General features: G+C 51.9%; 1 protein-coding gene across 2 annotated transcripts; it reads left to right on the top strand.

Annotated features, from left to right (window-relative positions):
- Positions 1-6,260: 6,260 nt before the first annotated feature.
- Positions 6,261-10,573, top strand: SMIM32 (small integral membrane protein 32). 2 transcript variants are annotated; one of them, XM_077138525.1, is made up of 2 exons: positions 6,261-6,746; positions 8,869-10,573. In XM_077138525.1, the coding sequence occupies exon 2, from the start codon at positions 9,560-9,562 to the stop codon at positions 9,869-9,871; it is 312 nt and encodes a 103-aa protein (XP_076994640.1). In that variant the 5' UTR covers positions 6,261-6,746; positions 8,869-9,559; the 3' UTR covers positions 9,872-10,573. The 2 variants fall into 2 exon arrangements, with proteins under 2 accessions (XP_076994640.1, XP_076994639.1); XM_077138524.1 differs by having other exon boundaries at positions 6,261-6,710; positions 8,869-9,563.
- The last annotated feature ends 5,383 nt before the right edge of the window (positions 10,574-15,956 follow it).

Raw genomic sequence — 15,956 nt, 5'->3', positions numbered from 1 at the left:
CCCCTCATCACACGGAGCTGCGTCCGCAGGAATTTCCGCATCACCCCACTTCCCAGGGTGCAGGAGGGCCATGTCACCCCCAGGGCAAAGCCCTCCCTCCATAGGCTCTACTCAAGAAGGGTATTTGCACTTCTCAAAACTACCGGGGTAAAAAATATAAAAATAAATAAATAAAAATCTACATGGGTTTCTCTGTCCCCTTAGGGACCACCGACACCTAAGGCTGCTTTTTCTCTCCATCACCCTCCTCCCGTCCCTCCCCACCCCCAGCGTCCCAAAGACCTCTTCTAATTTCAGGCACGGAAAAATCCCCTCCCACCCAGGGCCACCCATGACGTGGGGCCGTGTGGGCGCTGCTCAGGGTGCCCCACCCTCGCCCATTCTGAACCTTCAGAATCTCCTGGGGAGCTTTTTAAAAAATTCAGACCCTGGCTCCCTATTCCAGAGATTCACGTCCAGTACTTGTCCCTGCGAGCGTGTGTGTGTGTGTGTGTGTGTGTGTGTGTGTGTCCAAGCATGTGTGCATGTGTGTAAGAGAGAAAGAGAGAGAGAAAGAGACCTGGCTACGAATTAACCAGAGCATGTCCCGCATTTCCTGGCACTTGTGATCCTTCCTTACAGGCAAATGACGGCCACATTCTCAGGGAAGGGACGACAAGGCAGAACCCAATTCCTCAAGGAGTCAAAGCATTGGCCTTTGAGTTCCAATTTCTGGGCCTCCGTCTAGGGTCTGGATGGTGACTCGTCATATCTTGAAATGTCCTTAACAACCCAAGCATCACCCTGCGCTCTCTATTTGGTTCCAGTTGGTGGGTTCCCTGTTCTGGAGAAGCGTCACCTACAGGCCTCTGCTTATTCCAGACCATCCGGCTCACTGCATCCCAGGACTCCGGGAGAAGAGCTGGGCAGGGAGCCCTCGCTGGGTCGGGGGTGGGGGAGAAGCCCCTTCCCTGGCAGCACCGGGGGTGGGGATGCAACTTCTGGCTGGAGACAGCCTCACGTGGGGCCTGGGAGTCTGAGGGAGGAGCAGGCCGGATCTCTCTCACCTCGGCATAAAATGGCAATGCTAATATGGTTCCTAATTTAGGCTTTAAAATACCATGTAAAGGACAGCTTCAGTTCTCTCACTTAAAACTTTTTAAAAATAATCACATTTCCTCATGAATCAAACCATGGGCCTATTTTCCCCTGTCAAGCACTGAGAGTGAAAAGCATATTCTTCCTCAGATTTTCTGGGGCCTAATGGGCTGCTTCCCCAGAAGGTCAGGGGCTCCCCTTGGTCCCTGCCCTCCGACCACAGGGCCTCCCATCCCAGCCTCCGGCAGCCACTCTGACCCGGCCAGCTGCAGGAAGGACCAGGAAAGAAACAAGAGGCAAGAAACGTCTTCTAGACACTGGCCACCAGGAAGGTGTGGAGCAGGGGGGGGACTGGCTGTAGGGAAGGACACATCTGAAGTCAAGGGGATTGGGAACCCTGGGAGCTAAAGGAAGAGAAACCAAGTTTTGATTTGTTTTTTTAACCTCTGGGAGAACAACAACATAATCTCAAACCCTGAAAGAAAATGCTCCTAAATTTTGTAAACTTGGTTTTTTTTTCTTCTTTCTAGTCAAATATGGAATCCTTCTTTATATTTTAAGTGGCAGTGGAAGTGGGAACAGGAGAAGAGGAGAAAAACATGAGGAGCCAATGTTGTCAGAAGGATGTCTCAGTGATCACACTAACTTGGGAGGTGACCTTAGGATTTGTGCCCATGAAGACAGGGTCTGCAGGAGGTCAGACAGCAGCCAGAGGGAATGGCTCCGGAGAGAAGGAAGACCCTAAATCTGACTCTGGAGAGGCAGATTTGTAAGCTCGCCCAGGTCTTCAGGAGGAGCGGGCTGAGTCGGGAGGGAGGTGCCTGCTCTGGCAGGGCCAGGCCTCATCCCCTGAGAAGGAAGAGGGGCCTCCAACTGCCCATCCTGTCACTAGCTCATGGAGCAGACTATGGTGGCAGAGAACTCAAGCCTGTACTTCCTGCGGCCCCCAACCTGGCCCCAGCTCTCCACAAAGTGGCCAAAGGCTGATTCTGGAGGAGATAGAGACAAGGACGTACAAGGAGCCGGTAACACCCCTCCCTGCAGGTCCCCAATCCTAGAGCTTCTTGCTAACTTGGACCAAGTCTTCCTGGCTGGTGCTGCCCTTGACCATGAGTGGGGTGAGAGGTCCACTGGGCCATTTCCCTGTCTCCACACAGGCCTGGCTCCGGATCCCTGCAAAGTAGGAACAGCTGGCCCTTCCCACCTTCCCAGTCCTTCCACTGTCCCTCCTGTCCTCCACACCTCACACATCAGGCTTTCCTGGCAGGTGGAAGCAGGACCAGGCCTCAGTTACTCTGGTCCTGGGAACCCTCAGACACACAGACCTGGCTCTGTACACGAGGAACGGACCGCTTCCCACCGTCTCAGACATGCTGGAGCCAAGACTGACATCTCGCTCCTAAAGATCCCAACTGTGTCATGTTTCTTAATCACGCGCTTGTTGGAACCATGAAGTCTGGGTAAGAACGGTATTGGGGGTGGACAATCGGGAATGTCCTACAACCACCAGCCAGACTGAAGGGGGGAACACAAGGCCAGCCCGTGCGCTCATGGCTGCACATTCAAACCTCTCTGCCTTAATGTAATGTAAGACCCCTGGCAGTGAATGGGGGATGAGGCGAATCTCTAAATGGTTACTACTTGCCTACGGGGTTGACTCTCTGATGGCTTTTGATTTTCTTCTTTACCCATGTCTACATTTTCTCAGTTTTCAGTAATGGCCAAATATTACTTTTAAAACTAGGTTGAACATCGAGGGGAGATGACTTTGATTTGAAAAAGGTCAGTGGGGAGCCACTGAGTGCTTGAGTCCAGCCATGTCCTGAAGATGACTGGGACTCACTCTGGCAGGGAATGCACGCAGGGCGGAGCTGAGAGGGTTCACCAAGAAGCCAACGAAACGGAAGCCTCAGGGCCCAGCTCAAGTTCACACAGTCATGAATTTCTGTGAAATCTGCAAAAGGCATTTTAATCATGATCCGGTAGGACTACCATCTCATCCACTGCATCTTCCTCTCTGCCACAACTTTCCTCGAGTTAGATGGCGCTAAAGAGCCCAGGAGCATTTGGGGACCCAGCAGAGGGGAAGCTGAGTGGGAGGTGCACTGGGCTTGAGTGTTTGTGGAGGTAATTATGTGACTTTCGGTTATTATGGTTCAGGCACTTGGCAGTACCTTCCAGGAACATTCCCACTAATGCTATGTCAGCTCGTGGTGTCGGCACACAAGTCACAGGCTCCCAGGGAACCTGATAGGAAGGTGTCCTCAACTCCTGTCAGCAGACAATGTGGGGATGGAGAGGAACTGAGATTTGAAAGCATGGGACCAGAAGTCAATATGCATCACTTCTATGTAGTTTGGATCTTTGTCAGGTTTTTAAAAGTTGTAGTGTATTTTGATTCTGTTTCCCAATCTAAATAAATATTCACTTTAAAGCCCAATTTTGTGGGCTTATTCTCAGAGAGAAAAGGAGAGTGAAGGGTAGGAGGCTGTTGTGACCTCAGCATCCAGCCTGGGCAGCCGCAATTCCTGTGGAAACACCGACGTCAAGGAGAGAAAAGAAGATCTCGCCAGGATGCACACCCCAGGCCACACGTGGGCCTTGCACAGCCAGCCACAGAAACGAGGCCCTGGCAGGAGGCAGGGGTCCAGATGAGACCCTGGGTTCTGCTGACCTCAGTCTCAGACTCAGAGGCCAAAACCCAAATAACAAGGCCCTGACTCTCACCCTTAGAAGAGACTGAATCTGAGGCCTATGTCCAAACCAGCAGTAAACAGCTGGGGACTGCCTGGGTCCCACCCAGGTTAGGAGCGTGTCCCCAAAGGAGGGTTAGTCCAGGGCAGGGGCTGGGAGAGGGGGCTTCGGAGGAGAGGGGAGTCTTGCTGGGGCTTTAGCCTCTGGCACCTGCCCTCTCCTTCAGGACTCATCAGCTCCTCTGCAGAGACTGTTCTACTCCTGACCACCGAGCCCAGCACTGCCGGACTGCTGCGTGCATTCTGTCGGACAGGGGCTGCTTCTGACTGGCAACTTCTGCTTAGGACTCTCGATTGGCCCGACAAGACTTTAAAATCTGAACCTCTTCCTCCCATGTCCTTCCTTCATGCTCGGCTTTCACAGGGGTCAGACCTGCACGGTGAGCTGAGCGCTCTCCCCGCCTACTGCTGTTCCTTCACCCCTCGTTCATCACAGGCATGTCCCCCAATAAATCTCTCGCACGTGCTTCTCACAGGACACAAGCTCACATGGCACAAAACCGGATTTTTCTTCCTGCCATAATCTGGATAATTAAAACAGATTAAAAGGCGGTAACTTTCTTACTGGGTGACTCAATGATGTTTAATGCTACATCCATGCACTCCCTGAAGTAATACTGCCTCCTTCCTGAAGTATGCATACCAAAATTTAGCAAACTTAAGCCTAGAGAGAAACAAACTTCCTGGCCGAGTTATTTTTTGCCCCTGACCTCACCAGCAAGTCCCAGACTGTGCCCTGAAGTAGCCCTTAACTGACTGGACACCCCTCCCCCACCCTGCCGTGCTGCCTGTCTCCACCGCTGGGCTGAGACACCCCTCCAGCTCAAGTTCTCCCCAACGTGTTCACTCAGGCGAAGCAGCCCTCCCCTGGAAGTGCACGGACAGGGACCGGGGGACCCAGCCAGATGGCCCTGAGCCTAGCTACTGATCCCAAACAACCAGTCCTGTTCCCAGACCTCGTGGCTCCTTCTGGCATATGCTGGCTCTATCCCAGCTTCACCTACTTTCCCATCCTTGGCCAGAGAGATGGCCTGCTCCTAAGCAGGCAGTGACCCCACTCAGGACTCCACCCCAGTACCCCCGTACAGGCCCAGGCAGCAAGAGGGGTGCAGTTTCACCATTGTGCAAACCTTCATCTTTCCCAGGGACGGCTGGTGTTCTGGCCGAGGGGGTGACCATCAGTCTGCCATCGGTCCCAGGAGCTTAGAAGCCTTGTATTTGGCTAGGGGCCAAATAGCTAAAGGGATCCAGCAAAGCAGGGGAGGTCAGACGTTGTCCTGACAAACGAGAAGGCTGTTGATGCCCTAACAGTGAGTGGTGAGACTTCGTCCAAGAAAATGTCATGTCCAAAGTCATCCTGTCACCAAGTCATAGCCAGTGCTCACGGCCTCCAGGCCCAGGTATGTCCCTTATCTGGTACCTTCCATCCCAGTACCAGGTGGTTCCAGGCATCTGAGACTGACTCTTCCCATCCCACCATCTGATCCAGACAGGAGACAAAGAGGCCCACGAGATCAAAGGACAGAGCCAGGCGATGCCCTCTCCGGAGGAGGCGCCTAGGCTGTTTGCTGCGCTCCCTCCCCCGCCCAGGCTTCTCTCTGCCGCAGCCCCGCCCTGCCTACCGCTGTCCCACCCCACGGGCGCAGCCACCTCGCAAAGCCCTGACGTGGCCGCTCCTCAAGCCCACGGCGGCCCCATTTCCTTTTGGAGAATTATTTAATCTCAGAGCCTGGGCTTGTCTCACTTGTTATTTAGTTTTTTGGGTTTTTTTTAAATAGTTTTATTCACACACCATATAATCCATCCTGTTATTTAGCTCTTAAAACGGCCCTTCTAAAATGCCACCTGAAGTCACCATCCTCTACGGTTGCCAAAGACATCATGGCAAAAAAAGCAGCAGAAAAACCAAAAGGCCTGCAGCTCTGGTCGCCTCCCCGGGGGCGCGGCCCCCCCCACCCCCCGCACGGCACCCACGCGCGCACCCTCCCCGGCCGCGCCCGCGGAGCAGCGCCAACAAACTCCAGCGCCCCGAGAGCCACTTCTCACTCTTGACCTCCCTCCGCAGCTTCGGTGTTGGGCTGAGCGGCTTAATAATAATTCCCCTTGTGTGCAGAAGAAACAAAAATAGCTTCCCCGAGCAGCCGAGGCCGGCGTGGCACCGTTTATGAAACCCTGCGCCTCTACAGCTCCCGGTCTCCCAAGTCACCGCTCAGTGGAGGCCAAAAGGCTGCAATGTGGCCGGAAGAGCGCCGTCTGCGGCCTCTCCCCGCCCCCCGCACACCAACCGTGTCGCAGCACACGTGTCCCTCCGCCACTGTGCAATGGGAAAGAGCCTGCCCTCAGGTCCCGCCTTGTGACCTCTGCCTGTCAAAGCCAACCTCCAAGCCCCTTTTATAATGTTTTGCAAGGGCTTCAATGTATGGGCCCACAAAGCTCCCTTAATGGAAGGTCGCTCTCGTTTGTATAAAAAGCTGTGTATACTTCATCTCTGCATTTACTCAGTCCAGCCTTGTTTAATTTCCTGCCTGGGAATGTTCAGGGAACAGGACTGCCCTTTTTGGGGCTCTGGATATCTTTCAGAAAAGAAACAGGGCCCTCCCCGCAGAACCAAAAGGACCCCCAAAAAAGGATAAGCTACCTCCTTCGACTTTACCAAAAGGAAAAGCAGTCTGAGCACAAGCTCTTTGTTCAGTTTCACAAATGATGAAGGAACCTAAGACTGAGTGAACCAACACAGGCTGGAGAGTGTGAGGCCCAGCTGTACCATGAAGTGGCTGTGTGACCTTGGCAAGTGACACTACCTCTCTGGTTCCAGTTTCCTCTTCGGGAAAATGAGGCTGGTTGCAGTGCCCGTCTCCCAGAGCGGTGAGGAGAAAGCAGGTAATGCCAAAGAACAAGCTCAGTGCTCTGCTTAAGGTAAGACTCCGATGAATAGGGGCCATGAGGACCACTTTTCCTCCAGAGGTGGTTTATTGCAGTGGTTTGGTGTGTGGAATTTGGAGCTCTGGTATCGGGGTTCGAGTCCTCACCTCCCCACTCACAGCCTTTGAGGCTGTGTGTGTGTTATTTGGCTTCTGTAAAACAGTGTCTATAATAAACAGTGACTGTGGGGAAAGAGTGAGCAAAGCCCTCCTCTGAGCTGAAGGGACTCACTTTTGTAGACCCCCTGAGTACCTCTCTAGAACGGAACCAGAGATCACTGACAGCAAACCCCCGTCTTGCAACCCAAAGGGCTGGGCCCTACTCCAGATTCCACTCAGGACCTCTCGACTGAGTCGGAACAAGAAGCCCAGGCTCCCTGCCCCCTGTCCTGGCTCTTACCTGACCCCATAACCTGAGAGGAAGCAGGGAAAGCAAGGCCATATTACTCCCCATACAGACCCTTGGAGGAAGTTCCAGGCCCAATGCCAAACTACAAGCTGCTCAAACAAACAAGCTGCTCAAGCCCTGCATTCAAGCCTTAGTGCAACCCAGAAAGTGACTGATGGCAGGGGCTTCGCCTGGCTAAAACTAGCCATCCAACCCCCACGCTGACCCTCCCCAGAGCTGTTCTGGTTTTACATCACGTTCCCTGCGAGCCTGCCAGCTGAGGAAAAGCTTGTCTAAAATAGGTCAGGCCCTCAGAGGAAGGATCTCCCTGCCCTGGGCTGGTGGCCCACGGTCCTTGCTGCCCCCGCCTCCCTGTCCAGTGGTGGCTGTCCTGTGCTAACACAGCTAAGCCCTTGCCCCTCTCTGAGCCAGTTTTCCCATCTGGAAATGAAGCGTTAAGACTAAGCAGCAGCCAAGACGGTGTCTGTTGGGGCCCAGTGGGCAGCTCCCCAGGACCAGAGAGGGCTGTGTCTGGGATGGTGACTGGGTAATGGGACAGTGCTGAGGGCTGCAGATCCTGCCCTCCACCCCGCGGGCCCACCCATGGGACAAGGAGGGCAGCACAGAGGAGGCCTCTCTCAGCATTGCTGCACCCCACACTGAAGTCACTCTGCAGTCAGGCCTTTCAGACAAAGACGTCCCCGAGGCGTCTCTGCTGGGCTGAGTGGGGACTGGGGAGGAGCTCTCCCCCTGGGCCTGGAGCACCGTGCTTGCTCCTGTTCTGCCTGTGGTCAGGTGTGCAGTGGGGTGGGGTGGGGGCAGGGGACAATGAGCTTTTCTCTCACCTGTTCATTCAGTGGTGTTTACCAGGCCTTTACTATAGACCATACACTTCAGTGGGGGAGGGAGAGAGACAGGTGACGTTGGCTGATGGTGTAGGGGGCTCATTTAAGTGACCAGGCAGCAGAGCCAGGGTGAGGGAGTGAGGCACCTAGGTTTCAGAATTGCAGGAGGCACTCACTCCTGACCCTTCATTTGTATGGTCCTGAGAGCAAGTGCCCTCTTCAATTTCACTCCCTCAGCACCTCATTCGCTCCCCCCAAGCTCCAATCCTGCCAGGCCATGACAATCTGGGGCAGTAAGCACCTCTGGAGGGGCAGTGCAGGCACAGTGCTTCTTATTCTAATGGGGGGGGGGGGGGGTGCTTGGAAGACTTCTCAGAGGAATGAGGCGTTTGGGCTCCTGGATGTCCAGCTAACTGCCCACCTCTGTCCCTGCCACAGAGCCATTGCCACAGCTGCCAAGGCCAGGCAGGCTGTCGCCAGCCTCATGTCCTCCTCTTGCCCCTCTATACCCAAGCAGAAGAGGCAGGAGACAGTTGAGGGGAGTCGTTCACTGTAAGGGAGGCACCCCTGTCTCAGGGTGCAAGTGGAGAGCAGGCCCGGACCGGTGGAGCCAGCTTCACCTTAAAAGGCGCTTGTCTGGGTGGTCTCGGCCTTTGTACCGGGTGTCCCCGGGAAGGGATGTGCTACCAGCGGGGACAACATCAAGGCGGAAGATGAAAGCAGGTGTCCCCGGTTGAGCCTGTCTCTGAGTTGGTTTGCGTCCACAACTGTCTATCTCTATTCACAGGTCTGTAACCGTATCTTCTTGTCCGTCAGTCTTACTGTGACCCCTAGTTTTGTTTTTGTTTTTTCTTTCTCTCCCGGTATGTCCTTCTGTCCGTGAGTGATGTGCGATCAAGCGGGGGGCAGTCGCTGCTGTGTCCTCTCTCGCCCTCATTGGTTCACAGACGCTCCCTGGGGGCAACCGCCGCCGGTCCCGCCCCGCGCCTGGGACCTGAGAGCGCTCGGAGCAGCCTCAGACCTCAGTCTCCTGCCGGAGAGCGGCGCGCAGCAGCCAGAGCCGGTGGGGACAGCCTCAGCGCGCATCGGGCGTCTCGACAGGCACTGGCAGGACTGCCCCGAGTCACAGCAGCGGCGGCGGCGGCGGCGGACGCGGCGGACTCCCCGGCCCCCGCCCCCGGTGGATTCTGCGTCCGGGCGCTGGGGTGGGGGGACCCCGCTCTGTGGCCGCGCTCACCTCTCGTCACCGCTGCAACCCAGAGGCGCCCGGGCTGGGGATCCGAGCCGAGGCCGGCCGGCTCGTGGAGAAGACAAGACACTGAGAAAACCCGAGGGTCGCGGGCGCGGAGCTGTGCAGCCCGGAGCCCTGCAGCCCGCCGCCCCGCGGGAAAGGTAGCTGAGCGCAAAGGCGAGCGAGCGGACGCGTCGCGGACTCTGTGCGCCCCCAGCTGACCCCAAGGCACCGACTCTCGGTCAGTTGCGCGCAGCAGGGCGGGAGGGGCGCGCCATGGAGGCGCCGGGGCGCGCGGACCCGAGCAAGGCGAAGTGAGGCTGTCCGGCCGGGGTCCTCAGGCCATGTACGGCGACGTGTTCAACACCACGGGCGGCCCCGAGGCGGCGGCAGGCGGCGCCCTGGCCCCGGGAGCCACGGTCAAGGCAGAGGGCGCTTTGCCGCTGGAGCTGGCCACGGCGCGCGGTGTGCGGGACGGCGCGGCCGCAAAGCCCGACCTACCTACTTACCTGCTGCTCTTCTTCCTGCTGCTGCTCTCCGTGGCGCTCGTGGTCCTCTTCATCGGCTGCCAGCTGCGCCACTCGGCCTTCGCCGCGCTGCCTCACGACCGCTCTCTGCGCGACGCCCGTGCGCCCTGGAAGACGCGGCCGGTGTAGCGGAGGACTGAGCGGGCCGGCGGGCACCCTGCCCAAGTCTCGCCTAGACCCACCCGTATGAGCCGAACAGGGTGGGAGTGACGCGGGGGGAGGGGGGGGCGCTGGTCCCTGGAAAACCTGCACCCTGACCTTTCCGACCTAGAGCGGCAACCGGGGCGCAAACGGTGGCGGAAGCTTTAGGAGGCTGCGAGGGTCCCGAGGCCAATACTCGGGGACGCCAAGGTTCGGATGCCCTGGCCGAGTCTTTCTTCCCCTGGGCAGACGGCCCAGCCAGGGCCTTCCTGAAAGACTTTGCGCCCGCCTCCGCGCAGGAGCCTTACTCGCCGCCCGCGGACTTCCTCGCTTTATAGGCTGCAGGGGCAAGTCCGGGGAGCGCACAGCGAGCCGGGAGCGGCCTGTCTGGACTGCCTGGCTCAGTGCGCCGTCTCCCAGCGGCTGCTACTGCCTCACTCACTCCTTGGCACTGAGAACCCCACCAAATTCCGAGCGTCAACTCAGCCGAACTTTGGAACGATGGCCCTCGGAGTCCGGGTGCCCCCAGGGAAGTGACGGGACACCGGGTTACGGTGGGACCTACCCGGGCCCAAAGATCAGTTCCCTCTGCGGGCACGGGTGGCGCAGGGGCAGTTAAGAAGGCCCTTTTCTCCAGGGGCCGCGTTCCTCCAATAAACCCTAACCGAATTAAACCCAGTCTTGAGAATGCGCTGATCATTGCTGCTGTCCTTCATTAAGGGGGATGAGAGGGTGTGCGGGTGGTTCTGTGGCAGAATCCTCGCCTGCCATGCGGAAGACCCAGTTTGGATTCCCCGCCCATGTACCTCCCCGTGGGGAGGAGGGGGGAGTGAGTTCCAGCCCGGCGACTCTACGTGCTTTCCACCCTGGGTGGCCCAGATCGGTTTGATGATTGATACTTCCACCCCAGCTGTTACCCAGTCTGTTATTTGCTCTGGGAAGTTTTTTCTGGACAGGTCTCAAGGGGGGAAATTGCTGCCTGAGGTGTTGAATAAATTCCTAGTAATAGCTCCACTGAGACCTCCCTGCAAGGCAGTTCCTTCTACCTTGCATCCTCTTGGCTCTCAGAACTTCCCAAGGCTTGAGCCTCAGAAAAGCCATTGCTTGGCCAGAACTGTCTCATGAGAAGGGCTGGGGGTAAGGTGTGGGAACAGCTGCTCAGAACTTCTCCCCAAAGTAGGCAAGGGCTGGCTCTTGAGAACCAATCGGGAAAGAAATGGATGAATAAACCCAGTTTTAGTAAAAGGATTTCAAAGAGCCCAAAAGGGAATAGAAAGGTTTATGGTAACCATGGACATTTACAAAGTTAATCTACATCTAGGAAGTCTTTCTCTAGGATTTAAAGTAGTTTCAGGAGTCATCTGGCTCAGTGGGACACTAGATCCTAGAGGTTAGTTTAAAAAAGGAACTTCACAGATTACCTAAATCCAGTAGTTCTATACCATTTGACAGTCCCTCCCGCTGTTAGAAATTGAAAAACACTCAAGACTCTTAGCCTGGGTAAAATGCACACAGGCACACAATTCTGCAAATCATTCGCCAGGGTTGTCAGATCTCCTGAAACCTTAAGGACCCTAGAGGCTCAAGGTGAAGCTCGGGAGAGATTTGCCAGGGTTCCAGTTTCCACCCAGGATTCCCCACCTCTCCTACCCCACCAGTACTTTTCCTCAGCCAGTGCTCAAGATTCCCTCCTGGCTCCTATCCCATGAAGCTGGGGGTAGACAGTGTTTGCCCTGGGAAGCTGTCCCTCGGTTTGATTGTCCCTGGCCTTTGAAAACAAACCCCAGCCAGGCTCTAATAATGTAAAATTTTTTTAAAATCTCAGAAGACATTTTTAGCTTGGTCTTTAAACCAAATCTCTCCAGCCTGCAGTCACAATAATCCAATCATCTACGTGAACCTTGGTTGCAGAGAGAACTGGATGGGAATAAATGTGATGAGAGGTGAGGGCCCCTGGCTGGCATACTGAAACCACACACTGTTGCTGTGGGGGAGAATTCAGCCTTGATCTGGGGGTGGGGTGGGGGGGAGAGGGTCTGAGGTGTAGGAGCGGGTGTAGATGTAGAGTGTTCACCACATCTCCAGATGGCCTGATCTGAAGGTAATGTGCAGAGCAGTTAGAAGTACTAGCTCTGGAGTTCACTTATCTGGATTTAAATCCCAGCTCCCCCTCTCACTAGCCTTGTGATCTTGTGTAATTTAATCCTTCTGAGCCTCACCTGCTTGTAAAATGCGAATTATATCACCTAGCTCTCCAGGGTAGAATGTTGTATAGCCAATGTAACATGTTTGCACACAGCAGGCACCCAAACATTAGCTATTATTATAACTGAGCTATGGACTTAGGCAGCACCTGTGGGCCTTCACATTCCTGAATTTCTGATGGCCTTAGCATCCTCATCTGCAAAATAGAAATAATAATTGTACCTGCCTCACAGGATTTTCAACATTGAGTGAGACATTGTAGGTAATGTTTAGCACGTGTTTGGTAAGTGCCCCGAAGATTAATATTAACCAGGATGATCATTTCAGAAGGGCCTGCAGCAGCACAAACAATAACTACTTTGTCTCAGTGATTCACAGTTCTTTTTCAGGCCTTTTCTATCACAAACCAGTAAAGTGGCTTGCCACTTTCCAGCAGGTATGGCTAGAGAGTGAAAGGCAGTTGTTCTAGGTCTTTTCTCATCTACACACTTTCCCCCTAAGCTATCTCATCTACTCTCATGGCTTTAGCTACTTATCAAATGACTCTTTGCAGATCTTATCCCTGAGCCCACTCAACACCTCTACTTGGCGATCTCATGGGGAGACTCAAAGAACATATCTAAAATTCATCATCTTCCCATCTAAATTAGATCCTCCTCCAGCCTTCTCCATCTCAACAAATGGCAGCATCTGGTTACCGAAAGTAAAAAATATGGTGGTCATTCTTGATCCCAAATACTTTGTCATCCTCCCACATGCAACTCATCATGTCTTAGACACCATTCTACTTTATCTATCCCCCTCTATCTCCACTATCACCAACCCAATTCAAGCTCTACATTTACTTTTGCCTCTCTCCCACCAGGACACCAATCGGATCATAGTATCTGCCTCTAGCCCTAGCTTATACTCCTATGACTTCTCAGTGCTCTCAGAATTAAACATCAAACCTTAACCTTGGCCTACAAGATCCAGGAAGTAGATTCCCACCAAATTCTCCCACCTCATCATTTCACGCTGCTCTATTCCAGGCTTTAGTCGCAGTGTCCTCTCAATTCCTAAGATTCTTCTGCCTAAACAGTTTCTATTTGATCTGGCTAATGCTTTCTCATCATTTGGGTCTCAAATATATCTTCCACTAAAAGGATTTGCCTGAGTCCTCAGAAAAGGTTAGTTATATTCTCTCATAGCCCCCAAACACTTCCCTGTATCAGTTATTTAACTGAATAATTAGTAGCTTCATATCTCTCACTCTACTAACATGGAAGTTGGATAAGGTCAGCGACATCTGCCTTGCATGTGTTCAATGCAAAATAGGAACACGATATTTTTTAGTGAAATATAGTGGAAAGACAGAACTAGAAGTTTAGGTAAATTTGCCATCTAAACACTTTTGATTTTCTACCTTAAATCAAACTTGTATGAGATGAGATATTGAGTTGAATTCTCCTTCTTGATTGGTCCTCCAAGCGACGAGTTTCCTGGGAGTGGTAATCCACAAAGTTGTTAGCAACGGACATTTCCTGTCTCCATGTATATATATACACCTCAGTTATTACTGAATTTCCTGCCAAGACTACTAGAACATGGAATTTAAAAGTTTGTACTCTTAAATCATTGCTTTTTTTTCTTTTCTTTGTATATGTCACATTTAATAATTAAAAAAACATTTAGGGGCAGGCCACGGTGGATCAGCAGGTAAGAATGCTTGCCTGCCATGCCTGAGGACCCGGGTTCGATTCCCAGTGCCTGCTCATGTAAAAAAAAAAAAAAAAAAAAAAATTTAAAAAAACATAATGACAATGCTAAATGCTAAGGAGGTTGCAAAAACTGGATCTCTCATGCATTGCTGGTAGGAATATAAAATGATAGAGCCACTATGGAAAATAATTTGGCAGTTGCTTTAAAAATGAAACACACATTTACTATATATGGCAGTTAGAGTCAGGTGTCAAATTGGCCAGGTGAAGGTTCCTAGTTCTGTTGCTGTGGACATGAGCCAATGGCATGTGAATCTCATCTGTTGCTGATTACATCTGCAGTCGGCTAGGAGGCGTGCCTGCTGAAATGAACCATGTTTGATTTAATTGGCTGATGTTTAAATGAGAGAGCCCAACGTAGCACAGCCAAGCAGTTCAGCATACCTCATCTCAGCACTCGCAGCTCAGCCCAGGCCTTTTGGAGATGCAGAAAGGAATCACCCCGGGGAAAGCTGTTGGAACCCAGAGGCCTGGAGAGAAGGCCAGCAGAGCCTTCCACTAAGAAAAGTTAGCTGCCTTTTCTCTAAAGAACTATAACTAAATAAATCCCCTTTTATTGAAAGTCAGTCCGTCTCTGGTGTGTTGTATTTCAGCAGCTAGCAAACTAGAACATCATATGACCCAGCAATTACACTCCTGGACTTTTATTCCAAAGAAACAAAAATTATGTCTCTATAAAAACCTAAAAAAAAAAAAAAGTTTATACTTCTAGCTATTTTTGCTTGAATTACTTTTTTTCCAGTTCTTTGCAATATCATTCATATGCATTCTGAATTTAACCAATAACAATGTGGTTTGGTTAAATCGCTACTTCACACAACAAGTTCTTCACTTTTTTGGACTTTGGTCAAAGGTCACCTTCTCGTGAGACCTCCCTTGGCCACTCATCTAAAATTTCAATCCTACTGCCTTACCCCTTCTCCGGACATTTCATATCTCCCTTTCTTGCTTTAGTTTTTCTCCTTAGCACTTAATCACACCATATACTTTTTTTTTTCTTCTTCAACCAAAATGAAGCTTCAAAGGGAAACATTTTTTTGTTTTATTATCCTCAGCTTGATATCTATTATGTCCCCGAATATTAGCTGAACAAATGAACAAACACCTGATACTGCTCTGGGCCAGAAAAAAAACAGATATTCAGAAAAACAGGAGCTGAGTCCTTTCCTGCTTCTCCTCCACCCTCTAAAATTTATCAGATAAGCCTAACTACTGGAGAGTGGATACACTAAACTATGTCATAGCGTCATTTCCCATGAACAGGCATTATGGCTCTCCTGCTGCAGTTCCACTGCCTAGCAAAATGCTTGATTCATAATAAGCATCAATAAAGGTTTGGTGGGAGTGATGACTGAGCAAATAATCATTAGTTAGGTCACAGTCTAAGCTATTTTAATAAATACCCCACCCCTACACCCAAAAAAGTTCCTCACAAAATCTTCTAGAGGTAGCACAGCTCTATCATCATCCCTCAGTTTCCACGTCCAAGCTCAAGGTGGCTTCTTTGTTCCTGCCCTCCTAGCTGCATTCTTGCCAATGAAAAGAAGAAAAGAACAAGGCATGCCATTCCTTTTGGGGACACAACCTGGAAGTAACACATATCATTTCTGTTCATACCCTATTGGCCAGAACGTAGTCACGTGACCATGCCTAGCCTGGTATCCGGCTGGGCATAGGTGCTCTAAAATTAAATGATTATGGGTATTGTAAACTTCTGCCAGTCTATCAGACAATAAGGAAAGTTACTTTTATTCATATGAAGGTCAAAAGGTCACCTTTGCAGTGTTTTATACACTAATAGTTTGTGCTTGCATTATTCACTGCAATCATTGACCTAAATTTTCAAGTTAATGAAAACTACATTTCACAGGATTTTATATAAAGAAAAGGCAATCAGGTGATGTTTTCTATTAATTAAGTTTCAATGTTGGCAAAATTATGAAGTGGGTAAATCTGTCAAATCCCTTCAAACACTTATTTTTTACCTCCTGAATTTCGCCCCCTACCTTACCCATGCACACCCTTCAGCTCTATTAATCTTTTATCCTTAGTACAAATATAGGTCACTATTGTTTGCTTGTGAGGCCCCATCTGACCTGTCCCTTAGG

This window comes from Tamandua tetradactyla, chromosome 20 (genome assembly GCF_023851605.1).
Source record: "Tamandua tetradactyla isolate mTamTet1 chromosome 20, mTamTet1.pri, whole genome shotgun sequence".
In the NCBI taxonomy this organism is placed as follows: Eukaryota; Metazoa; Chordata; class Mammalia; order Pilosa; family Myrmecophagidae; genus Tamandua; species Tamandua tetradactyla.
This window is presented reverse-complemented; position numbering and strand designations above follow the sequence as displayed.

Excerpts from the sequence above, each read along its gene's own strand:
- SMIM32 (XM_077138524.1), top strand. The coding sequence starts at position 6,662 with ATGAGGCTGGTTGCAGTGCCCGTCTCCCAGAGCGGTGAGGAGAAAGCA. Across the intron at positions 6,711-8,868 it reads GAGCGGTGAGGAGAAAGCAG|TGATGTGCGATCAAGCGGGG; the intron begins GTAATGCCAAAG and ends TCTGTCCGTGAG.